We start from the raw sequence: 27,673 nt of genomic DNA, 5'->3' as shown, positions 1-27,673 counted from the left end.
CTTCTTCCTTCTCACTCTGCTCACATTCCTTTTTCTGTTCACCCATTCTTCTTCACCTAGTTGCTTCTTTCCATCTCTCAGCTTGTACCAGGCGCTTACATGTATTGTAACTTGACTTTGATTTATAGTTCAAGTTTCCATTTCCTTTTCATTCTCTTGTCTTTATTATTCCCAAAGTGGGACATAATCTGATAGATGAGGACTTCCTCCTCTTCTTTCTACTTAATTAACTAGGGTTTGAATTTTCACTTCACACGCCTCAAGGTGCTTTCATTTTATGAATATCCATTAATCTCTTTCCTCATTTTAATTAAGCAAGCTTGTGCGTGTATTGATGTGCGTCTTAATTACTCAAGCTTCATTCCATGAAAAGCAAATTAAATAGATAAATAAATCCTTTCATAGTGGCCAATGATTCTTACAATTCAAAATTGTAGTGATTTCTTGAGGCGCTCTACAGATATATAATACCTTGTAGTTAATTGTAATGATTTATATTGAATTATTGACGACTTTCTTAAATCTTGAGCATTTGTGTGGAGGATGGGTGGAAATTAAGATGGGTTAATTATTGGGGCAGGGCCCAAGTTAAGTGGGCCGCCCAAATTAGATTTGCAAAGTTGATCTTTTTCAAGCTCCTTGTTTTCGTAACGGACGATGTTAGGCCCCTCAAATTAATCCCAATCCCCCCCTCTTAAGTTCTAATTAATTACTCTATATACGTTGATAAAAGTATTAGTTAAAATTAACCATTCTTGGGTAAAATATTATTCTTAATAAAAATTATTGGTCAGAGGAATTTAGTTAATTATTTCAAAACTAATGCTTTAAAAAAATATGTTATATTATGAAACATGCATGTAGGAAATTCTTGTAGTAAATATCAGAGGGGTTGGTGGTATTCTAATATTTATACATTTATTAAATTAAGTGTTAATATAAATCATTAACTAGAAACGTTTTCCTACGTATTGCAATTTCTTAAACATTACACAATTTTTTCCTTATGCCATTGATGCAGGAAGCTCCCCGGACTTTTGCTTTACATTTTCATTTTGTTGCTACTTAAATTATTTGGTTTAACTATGTTTGTATAATTTTATATTTTCCCCACTCTTCTAGATTTAATAATTAATCCTGATTTTCTGTTACCTTTACATTTGATTAATACTTATATTTGAATTTCTCCTGTTAAGTCATCTCAGGTTCCTCATTTACATCAGGACACGTTTTTTCCCTTATTTTTATCAGCTAGTTAGCAATTATTTAACTTATTTTGTGGAGTAGTAATGTTTAAACCGGTAAATGGTTATGATACTTTTCAACAGTTCCGTCAAACATATAAGTTGAAATGTAATATTGTTTGTAAAATTTCCACGAATAAAGGTGAGATAATATTTTATCTATTTATTTCAGTTTAGCCATACCCCTTCATAGATCTTAACCAATTTCTTGAATCACAAGGAGAGTAGATGATAGCCAGAAAATTCTGAAAGCTTTCTAAAATAGAATAAATATTTCATCAAATAAATAATTAATCAATCGAGGCTTCTCTGCTTTTAACTAATTAGATTCTAAAGCTTCTTGGATTCTTCATTTCTCTCAGACAACAATGTGATGACTTTGACTTTGATTTCTTCAACATTTGAAGCCGGCTAACAAAACTCTACTATATTGTATATTAATTTTGAATTAAACATACAATTTCATTATTCATATATAAAAAGGACGGATAAGAATAATATATTCTCCACATAGGAAGGAAACATTTCTATTATTACAATGTTTTTTCCTTCTTAATATTGTGCGCGTACAATTATAAAATACTCATGGAGTCGCTCTTTATTAATTAAATCTCTTAATTACACTTGTTTAATGTGAAAAATATGTCTGGGTACTGAGTTGGCTGAACCTTATCGATCAAGTTCAACTTTTCAAGATCATATTAATCATCATTTCATTAAGAACATTATTAATATCATCAAATTATATAATAAAACAAGCTCACCGAAAACATAATTTGTAAAAAAGAAAGTAAAAATAAAAGAAGTATTGAGCATTGATATTAAAATTCCCCATGAAGTTAAGAGTGAATGAGGAGCCATATAACTACCGGATACAGCATATTTTTACATGCCTTACATATAGTATGTAATTTCTGGAAGCACAACCATGAACCATTATTACAAAAAATGGAGAAAAAAAACTGAAATACTATATATACGAGACATGTCGTTTGCAGTATTGACATCTGGGCAAGACAACATTCAGATCCACAAAAATCATCAGGGTGGAAAAATATATAATATATATAGTTAATTATATATTATTATATCATTCAAACTGCCATTGGCAGCTTGTTTTCATCGTCTAGCTCCATCATTGTGCTGATGATGATATCAGAAGCGCAACTGACAATGTCTGAAAAGTTCCTGAATTTCCACGAAAAAAAAATCCAATTAAAAAATCTGCCCCCCCCCCCCCCAAAAAAAATCTCTAGCATGATGAGAAATCATTTCAATTCATTAATTATATGCGTACCCTGTGGAGGAGTCGAAGGTAAGACCGACGGTGTACTTAGCCTCCTCAAGAGCCCACTTGAACCGCCGGAGCTGCTCCGGCCCCACCGACAACTTTCTGGTGTCAACAACCCGCAACTGCGACGGCTTAACGTCGCAGAAGATGGGAATCAGCTTCTTCTGGCGCTCCAACATGAGCGCCAACTCATGAAGGCAGAAGAAGGATTCACAGTAGTGAGGAGAGAAGACGGCGACACCGACCTTGCACTCAAATATGGCGTTATTAATCTTGTGAAAGAGTTTATCTCCAGGCTTCAGCGTCTTGTTGTCCAAGAAAGGAGAAAACCCTAGGCGGCGAAGATTGTCGTAGAGAAGAGGGGCCACAGTTGTTTTTGTGTCGATGCCTCTGTGGCTTAAGAACACATCACAGCGACCATTGCTGAGAAGGTTTGGTGGAGGATAATAGGGCCTGAAATTCCTGCCATGGAAGTTCAGGGCCAGGGATCTGTACTGCATCATTATGCTTACTGGGCTTGGAGTGAAGAGAGCTGCGGCGTAAATCTAGCCATAGACTCAGATCTCTATATATAGCGTAGAGATGATGAGTCTGGAGGTTGATTCTGGGGGTTTCAGTGGAATAGTTCTGAGGAATATTTGGTTCTTGAAGCCATTTCGGAATTTCATGGAAAGAGAACTTCACAATCCGACATTTTATAATTTGTGGGGTTTTACACTTGAAAAGCAACTGAATTTGGCACCTCTAATTTAGGACCGGATGTAATACTTATTTTGGGAATAAACAAATGAAGAATGAAAAACATTATCGACGAGGTTAGGAGAGGATCCTTGGATTTCTTAAACATTTTGTAAATGATATGATTTCTAGTTATGTACATGAAAAACTCTTATTAAGGATAGGAGATAAGACCCAGTTTTGTAATCAACTAGCACGTTATTGTTTATAAATTACTTGTATCTCAAACCCGCAAATTGAAAAATATATTAAATTAATTTTTTTTTATATTTGTTCTTATTAAAAAAAGCATATTAAAATATATATTTTATATTTCATCTCACCTCTTTATTTTTTTCTCTCTCCATGCATTTATTAAGTTAACAGAGATAACATTGAAAAAGTTCATTCATTACCCTGCAAGTGGATTAGGAATAAATTTAACAAGTAACTTATAAATAGAAACCAATAGGGATTCTGTCTAGTGAAAGGGACTAGTTTTCTGTAACGTGGTAAACCAAAATTCGAACATCTGTAGGAAAAGATGTCCATATTTAATACTCGACAGTATTTAAAAAAATTGTATTCAATAAAAAAATATCTGTGACTATTAAAAAAACTTAAAAATAGAAAAATATAGTGGTATATATACTAAAAATCATTAGTAATTGGTCGTGGGTTAAAAGATACCCGCGGTACCTACTAAAAGAAAGAAACACTAATCATCAAGGGTAAATTTTGTACAAATAAAAAAAAATTGAATTTACCTAATTTTTTATACTTGTAAAGTAAGAAGTTGTAACTTATATTTGGAATATAGGAGGTAATTTTTTTCCTTATAAAAAAGTGAAAAACAGACACACATAAATAAATACATATTATCTCTAGTTTTTAATATAAGAGTTAGTTAGTAATTAATTTGATATTAAATATAAGATCTCAATTCATTTTGCTTTCCAAATTTATAATTCATTCTCCAAATAATATTCTTATTGATTATATATATCAAGGAAGTTTCCATTCAATTGTAGCCATGATTAAAAAGATATTTTAAGAAAATCAATTTATATTTATTACAAATAACTAACTTAACTTTTTTTTAATATTTTTAAATTAGTTACCAGCTCTTATATCCAAGGGTGGTACATATGTATTTACATGATTTAAGAGAAACAAGCATAGCAGCATCAATTAATTAATCAATCACTTTAGATAGGCAACAAATTGAGATCCGCGTTTTGTTGCATGTTCAGAGTAATTTCATCTTTCTCGTTTTTTATTCGTTCATTGGGCTTGACCTCCTTTTGTATACAATATCGTTTGCTCTGTCTTTTTTAGTTGGTTCATGCTCATGCATGTGAGCTCCTTAAGACTATAATATATTTTGGAGAAAATATTATAAAGATACTCACATATCACTTACCAATAAAATCTTTATATCAGTAGAGAAATTCGAATCCACAATCTTACGGGTTATAGGTTATGAACCGACTTCTTACTAATTAGACCAGCCCTTATTGACAAATATCCTTTGGTCATTAATTGTGAAGGGATGTCAACCCAAAATGTTCCTTTTGATTCTTTTATATAATCACAATTTTAGAGTTTTCCTTGCCCACTAAGCTGTATCAATGATTAATTAATATCGATATTATTATTAGTGATTAACAAAACTAATATTATCCTCAATGCAATCCACAAGGTTTGAGTTTAAATTCAAGCATGTGAAATGGAAAATTCATAGAAATCCTACATTAACATATAAAAAATTGTTTTATTTTATAATATATTGGTATTGATTCACATAAATATATATGCTGCTGTTTATAGTTAAACATCATGTGCATCTTTTTTTTTTGGGGGCCAAACATCACATGCATCTTTGAAGAGCAAAAAATATGGAGACCATATATTACATAGAGACGTCATCTTTAAGTCAAACAAGCTTATTAGATTTAAGGTATAAAAGTTTTCCATATAAATATATAAGAGGTTGCGGATTTGATTCTGCTGCTGCTTAGTAATATATACTACCTCCGATCTTTAATATAAGATCTCGTTTAATTTTTATTTTAGTCCTAATTATAAGATCTTAATCTACTTTGTCTCTCATATTTATACATTCTTTCCCAAGATAGTCCCTCTAATAATGGTAATTCTAACCAATAAACTTAATTAGCAAGGTATTTTAGGAAAGATAACGCCTATCTATTACAAATAACTAACTTAACTTATTTTCTTAATCTCTTCAAATTAGTCAACTAGCTCTTATAATTAGGACCGGAGGTAGTACATTCATGGGAAGTGTCATCGTATGCAGAATTTCAAAGTAGAATAATTTCTTTAGATTCTTTGATTCCTGAGGAAAACTCTCAGGAAAAACACTACTTTTACTCGTATGTCTGTTCATAAATGTAAGTGTAGCTTACTAATCTCTTAGCTTATATGTATAATAATACTAATAATGACTACAATAGAATGAATATACGCAAGAATATATGAAACTTATTATACAGTTGTTAGTCAATTAATTGAGAACTAGGCAGCTTGTTTTATTTTTAAATATATCTCGACGGAGGTTTACGTGTTCAGATTACTGAAATTAAATGGAAGCCAAACATTGAAAAAAACCAGACGTCATCACTCGTTGGCCATACTCTTAAAGAACAAATGAAATAAGTTGAAACTACAAACACTTCAACTTATATTTCTTTAACTACATATGACCTAAATCCAACGTGGCATGTAGAAGAATTAAATGCAAGTAACGTATTTTGTGGTATAAAAATGTCGATGATCCAAAAGGTCACTTTTTTTATTCTCTGGCCAGTCAGCAATTAGCAACGCGTCATGGCTTGAGCAACATGATAACCGGGAAAACTGCCACAAAAAAAAAAAAAAACGAAAAAAAAGGTTTATTCCTTCTGTCTTGTCCTACCCTGAATATAAAAGTTATATAAATGATTTGTTTGAATTTTAAATATAAGATTTTGATTAACTTTATTTTCCAAATGTATGAATTCTCTCTAAGTATCCTTCTTGATAAGAGGGTTTTCATTAAGGGTAATTACAGTCCATGTGGTTATAAAAAGCATTGTTACAAAAAAACTAGATCAATTAATTTTTTTAATATTCATAATTAATTATTAAGTTTTTATATTAAACATGAGTATTTCATAAAATGGACGGAGAATTCTCCCCTCAAAACACATAAAAACACAGAAAAATGTATGAAAAATCAAGTCAAAATGCATATCATAAGAAGATAAGTTGCAGTCCAAGATCCAAGGACTAGCCAACTCAGATTTTAACCGTGCCAAAATCTTCTATCAATATTTTAATGCACCGCTTAAGACAGAATGCCCTGTTGCTCCATTTTATCTGTTGGATTTTTTGTCGTTTTCTCCCTTCTTGACTCTTATTTTCGTAGGTAATTTTTTTTTTTTTTTGCTATAGCATAGATATCCTCTTATTGGAGGTAATCGTATTCGAGACACTGTCGGGTACTAAATGTGGACACCTCTCCTAGTAAGGATTTGAACCTTGATTTGCCACATTGTGAGGGACTAGCTCTTTTCGTTAGATTCAACCCCCGTTGGCTTTTTTGTAGGTAATTTTGAATTAACAAAATGTATGGGAAAAAAACTTGGGCCAAAGGATCTCAACTATAACTAACTTTAAGGAAAATTAGCATCAAATTCAAAAAAAATATACTACTTCTGGTCCTTAATATAAGATCTTGTTTGACTTTTATTTTGGTTCCGAATATAAGACTTTAATCCACTTTGTCTCTCATATTTATGTATTTTTTTTCCAAAGTAATCCTTCTAATAATAATAGCTCTAGCTAATACAATTGATTGGTAAGGATATTTTAGGAAAGACAATACCTATTTATTATAAATAACTAACTTAACTTCTTTCCTTAATCCTCTCAAATTAATCAACCAGCTCTTATAATTAGGACCGGAGGTAGTATATAATTTTAACTACCACGAGAGTAATTTTCTGAAAATTAAATAACAAAACTCACATATAAGAACGATAATAACTTTAATATTTAAATATAATTTAGATTTCTAAATATTTTTCAACTGAAAGGTCTGGGTTCATGCCTAGTGTTAAAGTTTTCCTCTTAGTCTTTTGCCGAATCGACGTGGCTCAAAGTTGGCAGAACTAATTAATCTAATTAATAAAAACAAAGGCCCAGCCAGCCATGACGATGCGGGAAATCATTTTTAACTAAATTTCCATATTTTCTAATTGTTCACCAAGACTTGGGAAGATACGCATCCTCGTTTGTTTATAGCTATCAATTTTTGTACGCATGCAAACTTGTCATTTACCTGTCTGGATCAAAGAATTCCTCACCCTAGTGTTCGGTTCTTAGGGGAATGTTTAAAAACTCTACAAAACACTTAAACGTTTCATAAAACCCCTTACATAGTTGCCTCAGACTCCATAATATCATTTTTAAAAATCTAACCCAAACACAAATTTAAGTTATTATTGGCTATCCAGGTAGCTCTACAAGATATACTATTGTACTCAATTTACGTTTATGTTAAGGTAGACATAGCTTCATGTGGACGCGTTTACAGGAATAAGATTTCTACGAGTAGCTAACTAGCCCTTGCCTCTGATGTCTTTTAAGAAGTACTATTTGATATTAGAACAAAAGTGAAATATTATACATCTGGTCTTGGATCTCTCAATTAATTCAGGCCCCAGGGTACCAATTATTGGCATTGTCCCAGAAAAATTGAGATTTGAAGACGTTATTGAATATGTTGGGTCGTGTTTTCGTAGGTACTTGCATGTTCTGGTCAATCATAGCACTAGAGAAATTTTGTTAGTTGCCGATTACTCTTGTAAACTTTCATACAGCATGGAGCGCTATTATTATATCTTATCAACTGCCACCTAATCTGCATGAGGTAAAGATTGATGAGGGAAACTATACCTCCAGGCGCCTGCAGAACAAACTTGGCAGAAATACCTATATGCACGTCCGACGCATATATCCGCTTTTTTAACAACACAGCCAGGATTCAAAATAAAGTGCTGAAATGCTAATGTAATGATACAGACAAAGTCTGTTTTCAAAAATGTAAAACACGATGCTAACGTAATTCCATGTAGTCTGAGCATGAAAGAACAAACCACAATAGGCATGTTTCTCTTCTAGAAGAAGCAGAAGTAGGGGAGCTAAACATTTCAGAAGCGTTAAAAATGTACTAACAATCCAGAATACGACACTTCTCAAGAAAAATGAATCAAGAAAAGGATACCTAGGTCAAACTTCTAATTCTCTAAGCCTTGAAATATATAGATCTGAGTCAGATAGGACTGTCATATTCCCGCGCATGAACGAGCATTGGCTCAGTTGAACACTGAAGAGAGAAAAGGGCTATTCAACTGGAAAGCTAACCATAATGTCAGCAAACATCTTCCCTGCAGCATGCTTCTGGCATCCTGAAGCTTAAACAATACATTGCCTGCATAATTAAGAAAAATAAAGCAGTTTAGTGGATAATTATACACATTCTATCTATGCAGGAATTGCACAAGTTAGGTGAGTGAGTTTAATGGTGATAATAGATTACCTTGTTTGGAGCCACATCCCTGACCCGATGAAATCTTGGGTCTTGTATCTGAGCATTTATAGCAGACTCTGCCTCCTGCAAGAGTTTACCAGTTCGAGGAAATAAAAGGGACTTCAGTTACTAAACAACACAACGTATAGAAAGGCACTTTCTTGAATGCTACCAGAACTAAAATACTGGTGAAACACTGGATAGACAATTGTCATACAATAATTGTCCAGGCCCAGCTATCTAATAGAAGAAAATTCAAAATGCCTAAATTCATCTTAACTAGCAGAAGATCTTGAAAACCATAACTCAATGAGCCGACTATTTTCTTCTTCTATTTTTTCATACTGCAAAATTTCTTTTCTGAGGAAAACCTCTGGGGAGGGCAGGAGATAAAGCCATAAGCAACAAAATGAACTCACAGCTAGTATAGATTCAGGAGTTTCAGTTGCCCGAATGAAACAATAGCAATGAATCCATGGTAGATGTCCCTGCCAATATTTCCTCTGGATTAATCCCCTGAATGCATCTGCCAGGAAACATCTGATGTCAGATAACAGTCTAAAAATGTTGAGAGAAGAGGCTAGTAAAAGAAGATGGATCTAATTATCCAGAACAAATCATACAGAAAACAACCAAGAAGAACCTGGATAAAGATCAGTCTTGGATTATGACAGCTAGATTTTACAATAAGGTTAGGCATCATCCAGAAAGCCAAAGGTCCATGATCATAAGGATATATAATTCTCACCATGTGTGAGTATAAAAAACTATACAAGTTATTCTTAATCAAACTAAATTCTGAACCAATTAAAATTAGTAAAGCCACCCAACAACAAATTAAAAGAAACTCCCATTACTGATAAACCTTACAAAATGGCGTTGCTAATCATACTTTTTGACTTGGGAATTAGGGTCCAATTTAGGGATTTGAATAATGATTTCAGGACCAAGGATGCTTTCAGCATATTGGGCCTCGATTCATGTTTCTTCATTATAAATATGCAATTAATCAAATATAGTCCCTCCTTCTTTACCTTTCTATTATTGATATCGACAAATTAAATATTGGAGTTGTTTTAGAGTGTCCTTTGTTTCTTTTCTTTTAATTATGGATCAAAAAGTATCACCTGAGAGGTTAAAATGGCTAAATGAGTTAGGAAAAAAATATTCACATCGTCTGGCATCCCTACCTAGAAACTGAATAGCTGATGCGGGTAGATTCATTATTACATGGTCAGTATGTTCCCATGTTTTGGTGTCAGAAATGTCAGAGCCTTTAACTCTCTTGTTTGTGCTTCCTTTTCTGTTACCATCTTCAGTGATACCTGCAACAAGGAAAATAATTGCAAGCTTTACATTCAAGTTTCAATCACAAAGAATATCAGTAACAATGCTTTAATTTTGTTTCAGGAAGAGGGAACAGTGTTAGACAATATAGTTTTATGAGTCTTTAAGTTTGGAACTGAAGATTGCAGAAAAAATTTATGCACAATAAGATGAAGTAATCGTCACATCTAGTAGCAGCCGTATTTTTTACTATAGTCCCCAAAATACCTTCTTGAAAACTATCAGAAGATCTTTTACCAGCAGCAACAGATGTGGTACCATTTCTAGCTGAACCGTGAGCATCCTCCACACTAGTGTTAATACTATCTCCAAGATCTTTTGTCTCAACTGCCATGGAAATATTGGGATCAGAGAACATGCTTTCATTTATTTTGTACTAATTGATATTTTGCAGTTATTGATTACCAAATATATTACCAGTTAACCTCTCATTTCCCAAATGTGATTCAGAGATGTCATGTATCTCGCATGTTTCACAAGTCTTTGCTATGGGGACATTAGATTCTATTCTAATCTCAGTCTCTGGGACTTCCATCAAATGGGAGATGAAGTTCTTTGCATCCATATTGTATGCACGAATGCGATCATCAACCTTGTTGATTTTTGCATTTATCTTCAGATAATGGACGCTATCTGGATTTAAGTCATTTGCATACACTATGCATCCTTTCTGTGCTGCAGGAATAGCAAAAGGACCTATTCCAGCGAACATATCACAAATGATCTCCCCTGCTTGGAACTGAGAAACCAACCTTCTATGTTCATGTTCCAACCTTGAATTCCAATAAACCAGACTATAATCTAGCCTGAAAGTGGCTCCATATTGCTTCACTTCTGTAATCATATCATGTTCTCCTGCTAAAACTTCAAACTTGGGCACACGAAATTCATTGGTGATGGTTCCAACTTTATTAACAACAGTTTTGATTCTTGGATAATTTTTCTGCACAAATAGTTACTACACAGACGTTAATAGAAGGAATGTGCATGCTAAAACACATGCATGATGACTATTAAATATATTATGTTAGATTAATTTTTGCATCAGCATCAATGTAAACATCAATATAGCAATAAAGGGCTTTCAGATAAGTATTTCTTGAGTCCTAAAGTGGTAGTGAAAATTTATTCAAGCAAGGGCCGTAGAAATCTTTCATAAAGACATTTATAAAAGCTCTGTTCAAACAGGTCATTCATTATGCTTAAATCGGACCAGCGTAAAGATTTCGAAAGACAAATACATCACTACTAAAATCAGTCACAATCATAGATGCATAATTTTTTAACACCTAATTTAACCAAAGGATGGCTTCTCAGTACGACAGGCCAGGGAAAAAAGCATTAAAACATGTATTTAAAGCTCAAAGTTTCACCATTTCTGCAACCATTACATTGATATACCCAAAAAAGGAGTAATACCAATGATTATAAAAGCATTTTGAACAGGAAATAATCTTTTTAGGAGGACTTTCTAATCTCCATATGCAAGCACAGAGTAACAGGAGCAGCAACAAACACCCAATTAAACATTGAACATGCTGCATCAAAAGCCAGAAGTAGTCTAACATACATCATATAGAACATTGGCAATAACATCCTTGTACTGGAGTAATCCATCATGTAAGTTTAAGTGAGCGATGTGACCTGCATAAGTAGCACAAATGTTAGGTTACAACTAGTGACTGACCAAAGAGACCTTACCGTTAAGAAAATTGGTAAGCTCATGCCGCCCTCTAGGGAAGGGGAAAAAAACAAAAAAATTGAAAACGCAGAGCAGTAGGTTCATAACAAAAACAAGTGTAACAAAGTTTTTTTTTTTTTAAAAAAAAAAAGAAACAAAAAAAGTTTATTGTTATAGCAGAAGAGTGTAACCCAGAGGCTATGTCAAAAATCAAAATGAACTGAATACTTAACTATTGTTTCAAAAGATGAAGGCACCTCCACTCCAGGAGGCAGTATCTGCTTCAGCACATGATCTGCAAATACAGAAATTAATCAGAAATTTTAAAACATTAGCAAAGGTAGAGTAAGCGTAAAACATGAATTATTACAAATCTATAACCAAACAATTTAGCTGATAGCAGTCCACAGATAGGATATGATAATCAAATATTTTAAATTTTTATCCTCTTGTGTCTTTGGGATGTAATTTTTTTCTTTTAATTTCAAAGTGAATGGAAACAAAATAACATTGTTAACTGCAAGCAAATTTTACCATGCTAGACAAGAGGTTACAGAATTGGAATTACGTTTGTTGTACAAACAGTGCAAAGGAAAACCCAAACCAAAACCACGTGTTGAAGAAGATACTTCAAAGCAAATATTTATAAGAGCTATCAGCTGTCTATAGACTTCCAAACATTACTAACTACGACACCATTCTTTTATTATCAATCAATCAGGAAAATCTTGAGTCCCAAGAATTAAAGGAAAATCGAACCCCACTCCATCCAACAAAGTACTACTATACTAGGCAAGGTATTTACATAAATCTAAAGGCGCTTCCTCTATCCAGTTTTTGTTAAAAAGGGAAGGGAAGTGGTTAAGATGTAGCATCCACAGCACACTCTGGGAGAATAGCGCACTCACCAGCAGTCCAGTATGAATACCCCAGCGTCAATGTATAGGGCAAAACTTCAATCTCACACAACCCCTTTAGCTCCTCAAGCTTCTTCTCGGGGATATCAGATAAATCTGCCCTCGACCAAAATTAGGTCAGATAAACATGTTAGCTGAAAGTATAAATATGATAGAAGTATCATCCAAAAAAAAGAAAGGTGCAGCCAAGCCGGGAAACTGTCAAGCCATCATGGCAAATGACGCAGTAGCATTTAAAATAAATACTTTAGAAAATCATACAAAAACATTTTTTAATGAAAATAGAAAAAAAAAGGTAGTACATCCATAATCTCCACACAAATAATTGCTTAGCTGAAAATTTACTAATGTGCTACATATACCCTCCACCTTGGGAAGTCCAACAGTTAAATGATCAAAAAAAGAAAAGAGTTATTTCCAAAATTGACTCTATATTACATGAAGGCAGCACCATGTAAAGGCTGCCAGCCTGCCATCTAGATGTTTCGTGAAGTTTTCCTCAATTTCTGCCATGCCACTGCGAAATGGCAGCCAAGGCAGATGTCAATGAGAACACAGAACTAATAACAGCAAAAACATTTCCCTGAGAAGATTATTTTAAGAATTATAAGATTTTAGAAATCGGATTGCCAAAATCAGACATGCATGCAACAAAGCCTAATGCTCAAACAGATTTTAGACCAAACTATTCTGGCAACAGGTAGATGACTACTCAAGAATAACTGGAAAACATAAATGCAAGATGATGAATGACATGTGCATTATATAGATAAAATAATATTCCTTATTCTAGATCAATATAGTAAATGTATAAGAATAAAACATGTGAAGGATTGTCTCAAAAGGTGAGACAAGAGTTCAGAAGTTCACACCTTGATTTTGAACACTCTCGGATAATATAAGGTAGCGATTTTTCTCACATGTTGGATCCTCCGTGATAGGTTTAACTCGGGGCTTGTCAAGCAAGTAACTGCACAATGATGAAACTTGAATCAGAAATAAGAAGACAGATAGAAGTACAACATGGAGCCTTAAACAGAGAAATGAGTACCCGTTGAGTATTCGAGTGGCAACCTTGCACAGTTGGCAAGGTAGTCGAAGCGCCCACAATTTCAAATGCACGTCAAACTTGCTCTTCTCCAACATTGTGTGAAACAAGAATAATCAATTGAACTGAATGATGACAAGAACAATTCCTGATCCTGTTTCAGCAAAAGGTAAAGCCAACGAATAAAGCTATAACCGTAAACTAAGGTTGAAAGCGATTGGCAGCTCTCAATCATACAGCAAGACCGGATTCAGAAACCCTTGACATTGACAGCCAGTAACTGGATACCAGAATGGAGAGTGAGCGGGATGGAGAGCCAAGAACTAAGCAACAGTGCACGAGGGTGCCAGACTGAGGAGCACGACGGTGACGTACAGCGGAGAACCACGGCGAGGGCGGGAGACGGAAGAGCAGGAGGGAAGTTCAGAGTTCAGACTTCATCAGAAACAAAGAAGCAGACCGGAGACGAATTCGGAATTCTCAGAATTTAGGGCGGAAGAAGAAGTAGCAAAACGGCATCGTTTATGGAGTCTGAATAAAGGGAAAATTTCAGTAATCCCTGTTAATGTCAATCAACTCTTAAAAAATTCTGAAATTTCTATACAGCCGCTTGGCCAAAATTTGTTGTGTGAGGAGACAGTATACGCTTATTTTATTTCAGTTACAAATCATCAAATCTGTACTGCAAATTGTTAAATTTTTATTATAAATTGTTGAATTCTTATTATAAATTACCAAATTTGAGTTCCTCATCCAAAAAATTTATTTGGATTTATAACTCAAATTTAGCTGTTTACAACAAGAATTTAACAATTTGTAACACAAATTGATTGATCTGCAACTCAAATAAAATAATTAAGGGTATTTTTATCTTCTCACAAAGGAAAAATTAAGTAAAGAAGTATAATGAAATTTCAAAATTATTTTAAGAGTTTATTGATATTAATTGCTGAGAGAGTTCATTGAAATTCTTTCATATAAATAAGCCAAGTCAAGGCTTGCTTGAAATCATAATTTACAAAATAAGGAGTAAGCACCTCGAATCACTTACAAAACTAGATCCAAAGCTACTAATCTCGGCTAAACTCAGGTCGCATCCGGCCCGTACCACCCTTTCACCTTTCCCTTCCACATTTTCGGGTCTTCATTTTCTGTCAAACCCTCTTTCTGTTATTGGGCTCAGCCTTTGCTTAATGTCTTCCTCAATATGAGGCTCGAGCCCATTTTATTCTGCAGCCTATCATAAGGCAAATTGAATAAATTTAAAACACCAATAAACTGTTTGTTAAAGTGGTATACAGCTTCACCTGTATAAGAAAGAGAATACAAGTTGAATACTACTTTCAATCTTAATTATAAGATCTTATTTATAGTCTACAAACAAGATCTAATAATTAGAATTGGAGGTAATATTTAATAAAAGAGGTGCCCATGTTTCTCCATATGTCACCAGATATATAATGCATGAATTGAGTATTTAAAAGATTTAAACATGCATTAGCCCTCTACAAGTTTCAGTTCAACTTGGGGATGTTTGGATGAAACCAAATTATGGTTTGGAGAATAGCTTCTGGAAAAAATAGATTTTGTAAATAATAGATTTTATGAAAAAGTGATTCTGATAAATAAGAGTGTTTGGATAGTTGTTATCAAAAGAACTTTTTATATGTACAAATTTTACTAAAAAAAGCATAAGTTAATATGATAATTACATAAAAGATAGATTTTATAATATATTTTAATTTGAAAAAATAAAATTGTTAATAATATATTTTTTTACCAACATAATTAATAATATATAAAATAATATAATTAATATGTATATATATTTATAAAATATAAGATTAAATATGTTTATAAAAAAATAATTGAGGAATGTTAAAATCATATTATCGTTAAGATTTACTCTACAGGCACAATCATATTCTCCCATTTGAGTCAGAAGCAAAATGGATTCACTTTTTCTGAAACCATGGTTTTGATCCAAAACCATAGTTTCTGTTTTTTCCTGAGTGTTTGGCAAGTCTCCCAAAACCATGGTTTTCTATGTTATCCAAACATGCCCTTATAAATCATTGTTTATTTAAACATATTCATTGGTTTATTTATCATCGATTATCATGTTTTCGTATGTGTGCGTATTGAGATTTTTGAGGATAAAGGTAAAATATCTTGGGAGAGAAGTCACATCTACCGCAACTAGAACTGACACGTTTAAAAATGCTTTTTCAAGAATAGATGATATGGTATGATCTCAAAGGGAAAGAGAGACAAATAGATTAGAGCTTGAGTATTATGAGATTGTGTTGCAGGTGAGGGGGTTTGCTTGCGTTTTAGGGTCGGTTAAAACTTCATGTCAATGCTTATTAATAATTATAACTTAGCAATATATGTAGATATACTACTTTTGGTCCTTAATATAAGAGTTAATCAACTAATTTGAGCAGATTAAAAAAGATTGTTAAGTTAGTTATTTAAAATAAATAGATATTCTGTCTCTTAAAATACTTTTGCTAATTATATGTATTAGCTTAGAATTTCCATTTAATGAAACATTTAACATGTATAATTAATATAAGGACTACTTTGAACAAAATGAATAAATATGAGAGTCAAAACAGATTTGAGTCTTAAATTTAATACCAAATTGAATGTAAAACTGATTTTTATATTAAACATAAAAGGCAGTAATTTGTATTGGAATTAGTTTTCAACCATAGTGGACCCAGCGAAATATATATATATATAGTGATAGGATCGTTTTCATATAATTCTCAGTGGTGAGACAGGGAGTTCCACCATCTTCATCATTGAGAAGATGTGTCATCATATTTCCAGCTAATATCATCAGCTTCAACCTTTGCTTTTCTGCTACACCTTTTCAGCATTCGTTGAATCTACCTTAACTCCAATATTATCATTCTTGATTATGGATTATTGTGGATCCTACTATTAATTTTCCACTTTCTTTCTAATAATAGGCTTTTAATCTGGTATATATCGCACTAAGTGCCCATGATATATGAGTAAAATTTCTCTATATCTTTTTTTTAATAAGGAATCAATTCTTAACTAAAATTATAGCCAACTTTCATTAAAGTTCTTTGACATAACATATTGGTAATATGACGATAATGTTTGGTAATAATGAGGGCTTTGATGAAAGTTGACCAAAACTATAAGTTAAAGATTAGTTCCGTAAGAAAAAATTAATAAATTATAGGGTTTGGCTTTGATCTAAATTGAACCGCAACTTTAATAACAAAAAAGCATGGTTTTTTGTTTTGAAAACAATTTTTTGTTTTTAAAACAGAAAAATAAAAAAACTTGTTTGGTAACTTGTTTTTAGTTGATTGTTTTAAAAAAAAAAAAAAACAGTAACATGTTTTTAAAAACTAAAAAGCCAAAATAACTTTTACATATTTTCTTGTTTTTGTTTTCGTGTTTTTTATTTTTTGGTTTGAAAAATTTTAAAAAATCTTTTTTTCTTCTCACTTACTATCTACTACTTATCAATACTAGCAACAACTATCACTTACTAAGTATGATTTTTTTTAATCTTTTTTTCTTGTAAACATGATTTTTTTAGATTATTATCCAAACAAATTCTTTTGTTTTTTTTTTCAAAAATAGTTTCAAGAAACAATTTTACAAAATTGTCCTGAGAACAAGAAAACAAAGAACAAAAACAAACAGCCCCATGTTTCCCAGTTTTTTTAATGCCATGCATTATTTTTAAAGGATATGTATATTTCACGTTAGAATATATAAAATTTACTCAAATTATATAAAGCCCAAATTTTGGATGGAATCCAGGGAATGAGGCTGTACCCTTCAATGCTTTCAAATATATTGATACTGATGACGCATAAATTGGTATTTAATTTCTTAAAATAAAAAAATAATGTCATGAAAATTAAAAAATGTAATGGAAGAAAAGAGCGAAATGTAAAGAGAAAACGTGGGAGAATTCTCTTCACAAGAAGCCTACAATTGTGTCGTTCATAATCTCTATTTATAAGCATCCAAAGAGTTTAAAGAGCTTCAACAACATTAAAAAAAAAAACAGAATTAACTTATATAATTGCATAATATATAACTCTTATGCATTTACTAATTTTCTCTCATGTTCTTTTGCTTTTGCTGCACTGCAATGCTTGTTTTTGTGCAAGATTATATCATTTTTTCTTTGATAAAAGAGAAAAAAAAGAAAAGAAAAGAAACTCTCGAAGGTTATATATAATACTTATGTGAATATTGCCAAAACCAATTTGCCAAGCATGCTTTGTTCTGAGACCCACGAAACCTGGCTTGGCCTCCATGAATGTTCACATGCATTTTAATTTGTCCATGAGCAAGAATTTGCGAATCTCTTCATAATTTAAAACTAATAATTTTAAAAATAATGTTGGACAGGAAAATGATTTCTGAGATCTTCATTTAATTAATTAATTAATTTAAACTATGATTTGGTAGGATTTTTTTTTTATTATCAGAAGCTATGAATTAATATTGTTCTTTGCCATATCAGAGACTGATTTTTGTTAAGGAATAAGAGCTCTTACAATTGCATTTCACATGTAGGATATACATTATTTCATTTAAATTAATATTGATTATTATTTGTTGGAGAATCTCCACCACTATAAGTAGCCTTATTATTTTATGCCAATTTAAGCACATGATTATTTATTGGACAGTCTACATTCTTTGGTACATGACAGGACATTTTATGAATGATCTAATTAAATTTAAGACGCTGATACTTCATCTAAAAAGACTATCATCTAATGATTTCATATTGATGTATGGTGCTATTCTCAATTGATTAATCATATTGCTGTTGACTATTGATATTCATGATTAGTGTTCCTTAATTATATTTTCGCCCTTAGTACAAATTAATTGGAATATAAAGTTGGCTACAGTAAAAAGGGTGAAACACAATTAATCTGAGGTCATATAATTACCACGTTGCGAATATTTTAGAAACTTACGTAAAACTATTTTTTCTTCTCATATATTACCTCTGGTTCTTAATATAAGATCTTGTTTGACTTTTATTTTGGTCCTAAATATAAGATTTCCAATCCATTTTGTCTCTCATATTAATGCATTTCTTCCCAAAGTAGTCTTTCTAACAATAGTAGTTTTAGCAAATATACTTGATTATCAAGGATATTTTAGGAAAGACAATATATATTAATTACAAATAACTAACTTAACTTCTTTCCTTAATCTTTTCAAATTAGTCAACTGGCTCTTATAATTAGGAGCGGAGGTAGTAGATATATATAGAAAATAACTTATTGACGTATTGGCAAAAATGGCAGCAGTGAATAAATTAAGTAAAAATCAACCAAGTCAAGGAAAAATATGAGAGAAGAATTAAAGAACAAAAGATAATCATATTAAAAAAGGAAAAGCAACAATTAGGGCCAACGTCCATGAATACAGTGAAGCAATCTCATGAGCGTTTGATTCGGTTGGAAAGTTACGTATGAGCAGACATAAAGTTTAATTAATTATATTTCCGGCCAACAAACACGAACCCTAATTGATTAATTAATTAAGCTGAAAAGCTATCATTTATTAGTGAAGGCTATGATTGCGGCAGGTTTATTTTTCTTAATTCATTATTAATTAATTCAATTATTTTACGTCAATGATCCACCTACCACATACAGGCACCAGAGTCCTTATCCTTAACTACAAAATGTGATTTCCTTTTCTAATTTGAGACATAAAATTAGCAATCATGATATTTAAAAAGAATAGAATTTTTGTAAGTGACTGATACATGGTGTTTGTTATTATAAAGAATAAGTGTTTTTTTTTAATTACAAATCATTAATAACATTTTTTTAAAATTATCTCCATTTAAAGTTTATGCTTCCGTCCCCAAAAGAAGAACTTTTGTTTCTATATTTTATATGGTTAATTAATCACTATATAAGCAGTTGAATGACTTTGCAATGAATAATGATAATAACAATTTAATACGAGACAAATATTCCTCAAACAAGAAAATGGCAACCATTTATTCTCATTATGAGTGCCCCAACTGCCAAGAGCCTAACGTTCTTTGTCTTGGCTTTTGTCTTATAGTCGATAAATGGTGCCTGTCCAAAAAAAATTAACAATTGATGAGCATTATTAATCATATTTATTTTTTTAAATATAAAGACATGGATAAACCAAATAGTTACAATATAAAACAATATAGAGGGCACTATATACTATTAAAAGAATAGAATTTCCAAATATTAATTGAAAAAATGACATAAAAAGAAGTTGAAAATTATAATACTTTAATTCAGGCAACTAAGAGGTCAAAATCCTAGAAGAAAAAATAGTGCCTGATTTGGTATTTTACAAATGTAGCCAAATAAGTAAAATGCTCTTGTATTAGATTTTCTAAAATTTTTTTTTACCAAACTTGTTATTGTCAGTATATTTCTTGTCATTGTTTGTTCAATATGTGTTATTACTAATTCACAACTTATTAGTAAATAACTTGTCATTGCTAATACATATCTTGTCATTTACTATTAAACATTGGTCCTTACTAGTTCGCAACTTATTAATAAACTTTTTTGATACAATGGCATTTTAATCATTTGGCTACATTTGCAAAATACCAAATCAAACATCACTTCTTGTCCTGGGATTTTAACCTCTTAGGTGCCTAAATTGAAATATATTGCAATTTCCATCTTCTTTTTATTTTTTCTATTAATTATCTGTGAGAAATTATGTTTCATAACTTAGTAAATATAACTCAAATTAATTTTTTAAACCATTATAAGATTCTTATTCTGGTGGTATTAACCATTTGTATATTACCAAAAAAAACCACATCGTAAAAATGTTCATGAGTTAAAATGGACCCTTGTAAATTGAGGGAACCCAACGCCTACTAAGTTTCTTTTTCTTTTTCTTTTAATTTTTCTTAAACACAAAGAATGAGAAAATATACCTGCTTATTAAAAAAAAAAAGTTAGGAGTTCAAATCATTTATAAATATATTGGATTTGTGAAGTGAGGATAAAAAAGAATAAACGAGTAGCTGTAAATTGTTAAAGAAGGCGTTGACAGTGGAATGTATGTGCATTGCAGCCTGTTTCCCTGTGAACGTAGTAACTAGAAATGGAATTCACGTTTGCGTGATGGAAAAGTAGCGACCTTTTTCTTTTCTGTTGTAGTTGGCGCTGATCCTGAGAGCAACTACTCCTATTATTCCTTCCGCCACCTCTCGCTCACCATTACTCTCTTCAACTCAATTCATCAGTGTGACACCGACAAAGCAAAAGCACAACAAGCTTCTCTCTCTCTTTCTCTCACCATTGCTCTCTTGGACGATAAGCTAACAGAGAGAAATGAAATGGACCTCTTAACCACTCGCTATACCACCTTGTATCTCTACATCCTCTTTCTACCCAAGCACCCTGTCTCTGAATCCGAGGAGACACCATGTTCTGTTGGACCCACTTTCAAAACTCCACTAAATCCCCTGCATTCTCACACACTCTCACTTACCCTCCATGTGCTTCTTCTCTTTCGTCTTCTCTTTCATTCCATGTGAAGCAAGCATCTCACAAACCCAGAGACTGCCATCAAGGGTCCAAATCTACCTGCCACTGGACTAAGATTTTGAATTGACTGTCATTTCTCCTTCGGATATGGACCCCCGTACTCGTATCGATCACGCACTTTTTCAGCTCACCCCAACTCGCACCAGGTTCTGCAACTTCACATTTTCATGCTTACTTGCGTTACTGATTGGGCTATTTGGTTTTTTTCTTCACTTTGTGATTTTTGTTTTCTGTTTGTTTTGTCATTTCTTTGTTGAAGATGTGACCTCGTGGTCTATGCTGGAGGTGTGAACGAGAGTGTAGCTTCAGGACTCTTACAACCGTTTCTGGCGCATCTCAAGACGGCTAAGGATCAGATTTCGAAAGGTGGGTATTCTATCATTCTTCGTCCTTCAGTTGCTCACGCTCCCTGGTTCACCAAAGCCACCCTCCAGAGGTAATTCTTTATCCCTCAACAACTTTCTTCTTCGTTTTGTATTTTGTACTTACATGGAATGTTGATACATTAGATAATAAGTTTCTAAGATGTTCAGAAATCCAAGCGTTGGATTAGATCAATGATTTTTCTACGATTTTGGACTGTAAATGCTATGTTGTATAGTCATATATACTATGTTAACTGACCGATGCAAATGCCGCTGAGCTTTTAGTAACTTGGAAGATAAGATGCACGAGCTTATTTATCTGTTTCAATGCATTTTCAACAGGTTTGTGAGATTCGTAAGCTCGCCAGAAGTCTTGGAAAGGCTTGTGACAATCGAGAAAGAGATTGCGCAGATTGAAAGTTCCATTCAATCAAGTGAGAACAGCAGTGTGGGAGCAGAGGCAGAAGGTATTGGATATCTGAAATTGTCTCTTCTTAACCTTATTTGATCAGTTTTCTTAACGTTTTCTTTTTGATTTTCAATCCACTTCCTCGATGCAACTATTCATTCATAAAGGGATAGTGGAAGGTTTGTCTTTTCACTTCAAAATTTGTATAGAGTGGAAGAAGCTACTGATCTCTGTGGTGTCAGTTTCATGGTGGTAGACATAAATTTATAGTTTAAAACGTCTTCGTTCAAAGCACAAAGATCATTTCAGCCTCAAGATAAGACAGGATTAGTAAAAAGAAAAGGACAAGTTGTGTTAGCTGAATTTGCGCTCCCAAATATTAGCATTGTATGCATGCAAGTAAATCAAGCAATGGACAAGGAACTCCATGTTCGAACTTTTCTTGTTTGATGAATTGTATCAAAATAATTCATTTCCTGAACTTAAACCAGTAATGTCTCATGCAGATTGGAACTCCAAAAGGTCAAATACGATCTCCAAGGTATGCATATATGAATCTTGCTGAGGTTACCTTGGTTAATTTGGCCATGTATTGACCCTATGCCACCTGGTGCATTTTAGCTGAAAGATGAACTTAACGGAACCAATCAAGCTGAATGCGAAGAAAATTCCAGGTAGTATTTGAAGTTCATGCTTTCTTGTAAGACATTTTTTCATTCACAAAAGTAAATCTAAATTTTCCTGAAATTGTTTTTTCTATCTGTGTTTAATCATCAGGGTTCGCCTTCAACGTGTTCTGGATAATCGTAAAGCAATGCTTCGCAAAGAGCAAGCGATGGCATATGCTCGTGCTTTAGTTGCAGGATTTGACCTGGACTCCATAGATGATCTTATATGCTTTGCTGATGCTTTTGGAGCATCTCGTTTAAGGTTGGCTGCAATTCCAGTAAATAACTGCAATCGATTAAAACTGTTCACTTGGAACTGAAACTGTGACATTTGGTTTGTTAACTTGGCTAGGAAGAACAATGCTAAATAATAAACATAATTTTAATACACACGGCGATGCTGTCGGGTGTTATTTACTTTATAGAAGCTCTTAAGAATTATTGTCGAAATAATAGAATGTACTTTCTGAATGATATTCAATATTAAGTCCGTCTTTGAATCTGCTTCGCAATTGCACCAATTTATTCTCAAGGTTTGTTGATATTATCGTCTCTTTCTTGTTCTTTTTGGCATAATGGATCAAGAGTTATATAGTCATAAGATATTATATATTCACAAGATTCCTTTGTCCAGAGTCATGGACTGAAGGATTCAGAATTTTAATGCTCCTGAGATGTTCGCACTTTCTCTGTCTTTGCCTCATTCTAAAGCCCTTCTTCACTTTTCCCATGAAAAAGCTTTCGAAGTTTTGCTATGTAATATTAGTTTCTGTTTGTTTAGGGAAGCGTGCATTAATTTCCTAGAACTCTGCAAGCAGAAGAATGAAGATAGGCTCTGGATTGATGAGATAGCAGCAATGCAGGCACACTCTCATCCAGAATTGCCATACTTGAGAACATCAGGAATTATACTTGCTGGTGAAGATAATGATGCTGTTGGGAAGCAAAATGGCTTTGTTGATGCATCATTCTCTGAGTCAACCCCAAGCCATGCTAGTTTGGACATTAATCAAGGTATCTTTTCTGCGCTCCACCCTAACTGGGTTCATAACCAATGTATCTTTTCAATACTCCTAATTGGTCTTGTAAAAATGCACATCTTATGCAGACAATGGCTTGCCAACGTCAGCTCAGACACCCTCAACAGGTGGAAGGGCTCAAAGGCCAATGCCATGGCCAAATCATCTTCCTCAGTACCACCATTTTCAGGGTCCTTTATTTCAACAAATGCCACCTTATCAAGGCTACCTCTATCCTGGTATGCAGGCTCCCTCCTCATATTTTCCAGGAAATATGCACTGGCCTCCAAGCATGGAAGATTCTCGTGTTGTCATTGACCAAGAGCTGGATGATCGCTGGAGTCGTAAAGAATCTACTAAAAAGAAGAAACATTCCCAAAAACAGGAGAATTCTGAAGAAGATGAATCAACTGCGTCTGACAACTCTAGTAATGAGAGTGATTCAGAGGAACGATCTAAAAGTGGAAAAAAGAAACATGGAAAGAAGTCCTCAAGGAAGGTTGTTATCCGCAATATTAATTATATAACCTCTAACGGAGATGGTGAAAAGGGTAGTATCTCAGAGGCGAGTTTGTCAGATGATGAAGAATACGTCAATGGGGATTCCTTAAAGCATCAGGTAGAGGAAGCTCTGGATTCATTGGAGAGAAGACACAAGTCAACCTCCCGCCATCACAATAAAAGAGATAGGAAAAAACTTCCTGGCAGGCAAAACGGTAGTGCTGCTGGTCAGGAAACTAAAGCAGTAACCAAAGACAATGACAACTGGTGTGCTTTCCAGAGTCTTCTTTTGAGAGAAGAGGAGCCTACATCAGGTGCAGAACAGCATCCTGTACGGTTTGAGGATGAATATGCTGGGAATAAAAATATTGAGCACGAAAGGTCATCTGCATTCAATCTAAAATCTGACAAGGTAATGAAAGCAGTTTCAAGTGATTCCTTTATTGTGAATGGTAGTAAATTTGACAGTGGGGATCAAGCTTGTATTGAATACTATAAGGAAGGCAATGATGGATTCCCAGTTGTGAGGAAAATAAATAGCACAGATGAAGAGTTTATGCTTTCAAAGAGAAATGAAGAACCAGGGAACTATTCTTCTGCTGTTCTACCTGGCTCTGGCATAGAATCTTCCATCACTAAACGCCATAAAGAAGAGGATTGGTTTATTGTCAACCAATCAGGTAAACCAGCAAATGAAGACAGAAGCAAAGATTTTAGTGTTTTCAATGGGGATTCCATTTCATCATCAGCTACTGGTGGTTCTCATGCTGAAAAGAACAACAAAGGTGTGCTGGCCGATGACTCTTTTATGATCCAATCTTGTTCATCAGAAAACCAGTTCAGTTCCCTTTCAGCAGCACAAATAAGCTTGGATTCAGACATTGTTTCGACTGAATTTGCAAACAGCAGGCAAGAAAGTTTGCAGAATAGGAATGAAAAACTAAATTTCCATGAGCCAAATGATCTTTTCATGGTGCTTGATCGTGAAACAGCTGTGGAGCGGAGTGTAGCGCCTTGGACTGTGGAAATGGATTATGAAAATATTTCTTCAAAAGAACGAAATTCCAAGCCTTCGAATGTTGGAACAGATGAAAAGGAGCTGTGTAGTACTAAGGGTACAGGCACCAAAACTGCTGGAGTTCGAACAGCCAAAGTTTCAAGTAAAGAGACCAAATCTAAAGCCCAAAATGGATCACTTGGGAAGAGCAGATCCGATATCACACCAAGAAGTAAAGCATCCCCGGGAACCAGAACCGCAGTAGTGAAGAGCAAATATAATAAGGTAGCTTACATGTGTTGGGTTCTATTAATTTCGCTCGAAAATTAAGAGAATAAACATGTTATTATCAATTGGGATGTTTCAGTGCTTTTATCAGATCCATAACCAACCGGAGTGCTAGTCACTGTCAGTTTGTTGTGGAGGGTAGAAATTTTTTTTGGCCCGAAGCTTTTACTAAGTGGCCTATAACTGCTGGTTGCAACTCCACTAACCAGTAGTGTTTAAAACATCTTTATCTATGTCTATGAAGGGGCTTGCTTCTTGCTTCCATTGTTAAGTATTAAAACACTTGTATTTGACACCAAATACATATGGAATGTTTTTACCTTTCATATGTTTTAATCCACTCAGATCTATTTCATTGTTGGATTAGAGCGCCTTGCACTTTTCTGATTTTGTTCCCTTGTATGCCCTCGTTTCATCCACAGGAAGAAGAAAATAGAAAGAGAATGGAGGAGCTAATGATTCAGCGCCAGAGAAGAATTGCTGAAAGAAGCTCTAAGACGGGAACAGGAAATAAGACCTCCTTAACTTCAGTAAAGAATGAGAAGCCTAAGACTCGTCCATCTGCAGAGGACACTAAAAAATTGCAGAAGCCAGTCCTCAGGAATTCGACTATTGAGCGCCTTGCCACTGCTCGGGTAAGTCAGAAGCCGTCACCAACTCGGGCAAAATCAGGTACAACGAAGAAACTTCCCTCGAAGGCAAATGGGCTTCCTCCAAAAAGGACTGCTGGTACAGAAAAGAAGAAACTGGGTCCCAAAGAAGTCAAATCCTCAAATCACAAAGATGACAAAAAGAAACTCAATGGAGCACTTCCTTCTGACACTATTGCTAAGACTCCACATGACATGGGAGGCGAAGTAGTGTTGCCATTGAACCATAATGATACCTGCTCTGTTGAACCAGATGATATCAATGTTGGATTGAAAGACATTAAAGAGGTGCCCAGGACTTCTACAGAGAAAAATGCAGGACATTCGATTTCAGAAAAAGATTCCATGCTTGAAAATGTTGGCCAACTTGACACAAGCTCTGTGCCAAATCAAGGTCGCATGTTTGGAAGAAATCAATCTAAAGGTGAAGTGCTGGACAAGTTATCTTCAGCTCCTAAAGAAGACAAACCAGAACATACTACTGATGTGATCATAAATCCTAAAGCAGCATCACCTAACAATGCTCTAACCCCTCCAAAGTCTGCTGTGGATTCCAAGGTCTATCATGAATCACATGAAAATTCTCCTGCCCCACCTAAAAAATCTGAGATAGAAATTTCCACCCCTCCACCTAGTGGTGGCTTGACGTCAGAACCAATCCATTCCCGGAAGAAATGGAACAGTGTTGAGGATTCGTCTAAAGCAGCAAAAGGGTTTCGTAAGCTTCTATTCTTTGGAAGAAAAAGTTGAGATACCTCTGTAGATTGATCCTGTGAAAATTGGATTATGACAAGCAACTGAAGAGTTCTGATTACTTAGAAGTCCCCGTGACTTTTTTTTTTGGTTATTGAAGATTGTAGGTCTTTCACTGCTTGCCAAACATCACAATAAGCGGTCATATGCAGGGATTTGTTTGTAATGTAACTTAATATGAAGAAAAGGGTTGCATATGTAATAGTTAATTTGTATGTGGGCTGATTCTGTTTTGTGAATACCATAATTTTTCAATTTTCGATGTTTGGGATTGTTGTGTAATGAAGCTTCAATGTGTGTATTCAGGAACATTTGTGTGATAATCCATCAAAATATGAAATAAAATTTTATACCTCAAATTCATGTTATTGCAAGCCTCGTATTCTACAGTGTATGAAGGATGAACATAAAACTAATAAATTCTTGGGAAATTTGGTATTTTTACCTATTTGAGAAATTTATTGGCTAAAAGAATCCGGTGCAAATTTTTGTTCAATTATATGTAAAACTCTTTAAGACAAAAGTCATTTACATATATGCAAAAGTTAATAGAGTTTTGAAAGCCTTCAAAATGCAATTCAGTTTTG

The 27,673-nt window shown here is 33.7% G+C and overlaps 3 protein-coding genes across 5 annotated transcripts; 1 reads left to right on the top strand and 2 right to left on the bottom strand.

The window, feature by feature from the left end:
* Positions 1–2,338: 2,338 nt before the first annotated feature.
* On the bottom strand, positions 2,339–3,038 carry LOC114762235 (TMV resistance protein N-like). Its single transcript, XM_028951700.1, has 2 exons — positions 2,542–3,038; positions 2,339–2,432 (listed from the first exon to the last, which is right to left on the bottom strand). Exons 1-2 carry the CDS (start codon positions 3,036–3,038, stop codon positions 2,339–2,341), a joined length of 591 nt encoding a protein of 196 aa, XP_028807533.1.
* A 5,263-nt stretch (positions 3,039–8,301) lies between these two features.
* LOC114762254 (tRNA (guanine(37)-N1)-methyltransferase 2) lies at positions 8,302–14,315 on the bottom strand. 3 transcript variants are annotated; one of them, XM_028951716.1, is made up of 12 exons: positions 14,079–14,315; positions 13,845–13,995; positions 13,666–13,763; positions 12,785–12,889; positions 12,109–12,171; positions 11,766–11,839; positions 10,613–11,138; positions 10,403–10,522; positions 10,039–10,173; positions 9,268–9,374; positions 8,858–8,932; positions 8,302–8,749 (listed from the first exon to the last, which is right to left on the bottom strand). In XM_028951716.1, the coding sequence occupies exons 2-12, from the start codon at positions 13,937–13,939 to the stop codon at positions 8,690–8,692; spliced, it is 1,458 nt and encodes a 485-aa protein (XP_028807549.1). In that variant the 5' UTR covers positions 13,940–13,995; positions 14,079–14,315; the 3' UTR covers positions 8,302–8,689. The 3 variants fall into 3 exon arrangements, with proteins under 3 accessions (XP_028807549.1, XP_028807548.1, XP_028807547.1); XM_028951715.1 differs by having other exon boundaries at positions 14,130–14,315; XM_028951714.1 differs by having other exon boundaries at positions 13,845–14,315.
* A 7,066-nt stretch (positions 14,316–21,381) lies between these two features.
* On the top strand, positions 21,382–27,457 carry LOC114762252 (COP1-interacting protein 7-like). The gene is made up of 9 exons (XM_028951713.1): positions 21,382–21,582; positions 21,696–21,872; positions 22,144–22,268; positions 22,717–22,751; positions 22,832–22,884; positions 22,988–23,140; positions 23,660–23,892; positions 23,987–25,680; positions 26,106–27,457. Exons 1-9 carry the CDS (start codon positions 21,524–21,526, stop codon positions 27,081–27,083), a joined length of 3,507 nt encoding a protein of 1,168 aa, XP_028807546.1. The 5' UTR covers positions 21,382–21,523; the 3' UTR covers positions 27,084–27,457.
* The last annotated feature ends 216 nt before the right edge of the window (positions 27,458–27,673 follow it).

Source organism: Neltuma alba, unplaced genomic scaffold (assembly GCF_004799145.2).
Source record: "Neltuma alba isolate B1F8T4 unplaced genomic scaffold, ASM479914v2 tig00011202_pilon, whole genome shotgun sequence".
NCBI classification, from domain to species: domain Eukaryota; kingdom Viridiplantae; phylum Streptophyta; class Magnoliopsida; order Fabales; family Fabaceae; genus Neltuma; species Neltuma alba.
The sequence above is the reverse complement of the archived record's forward strand: the minus strand, read 5'-3'. Positions and strand labels throughout refer to the sequence as shown.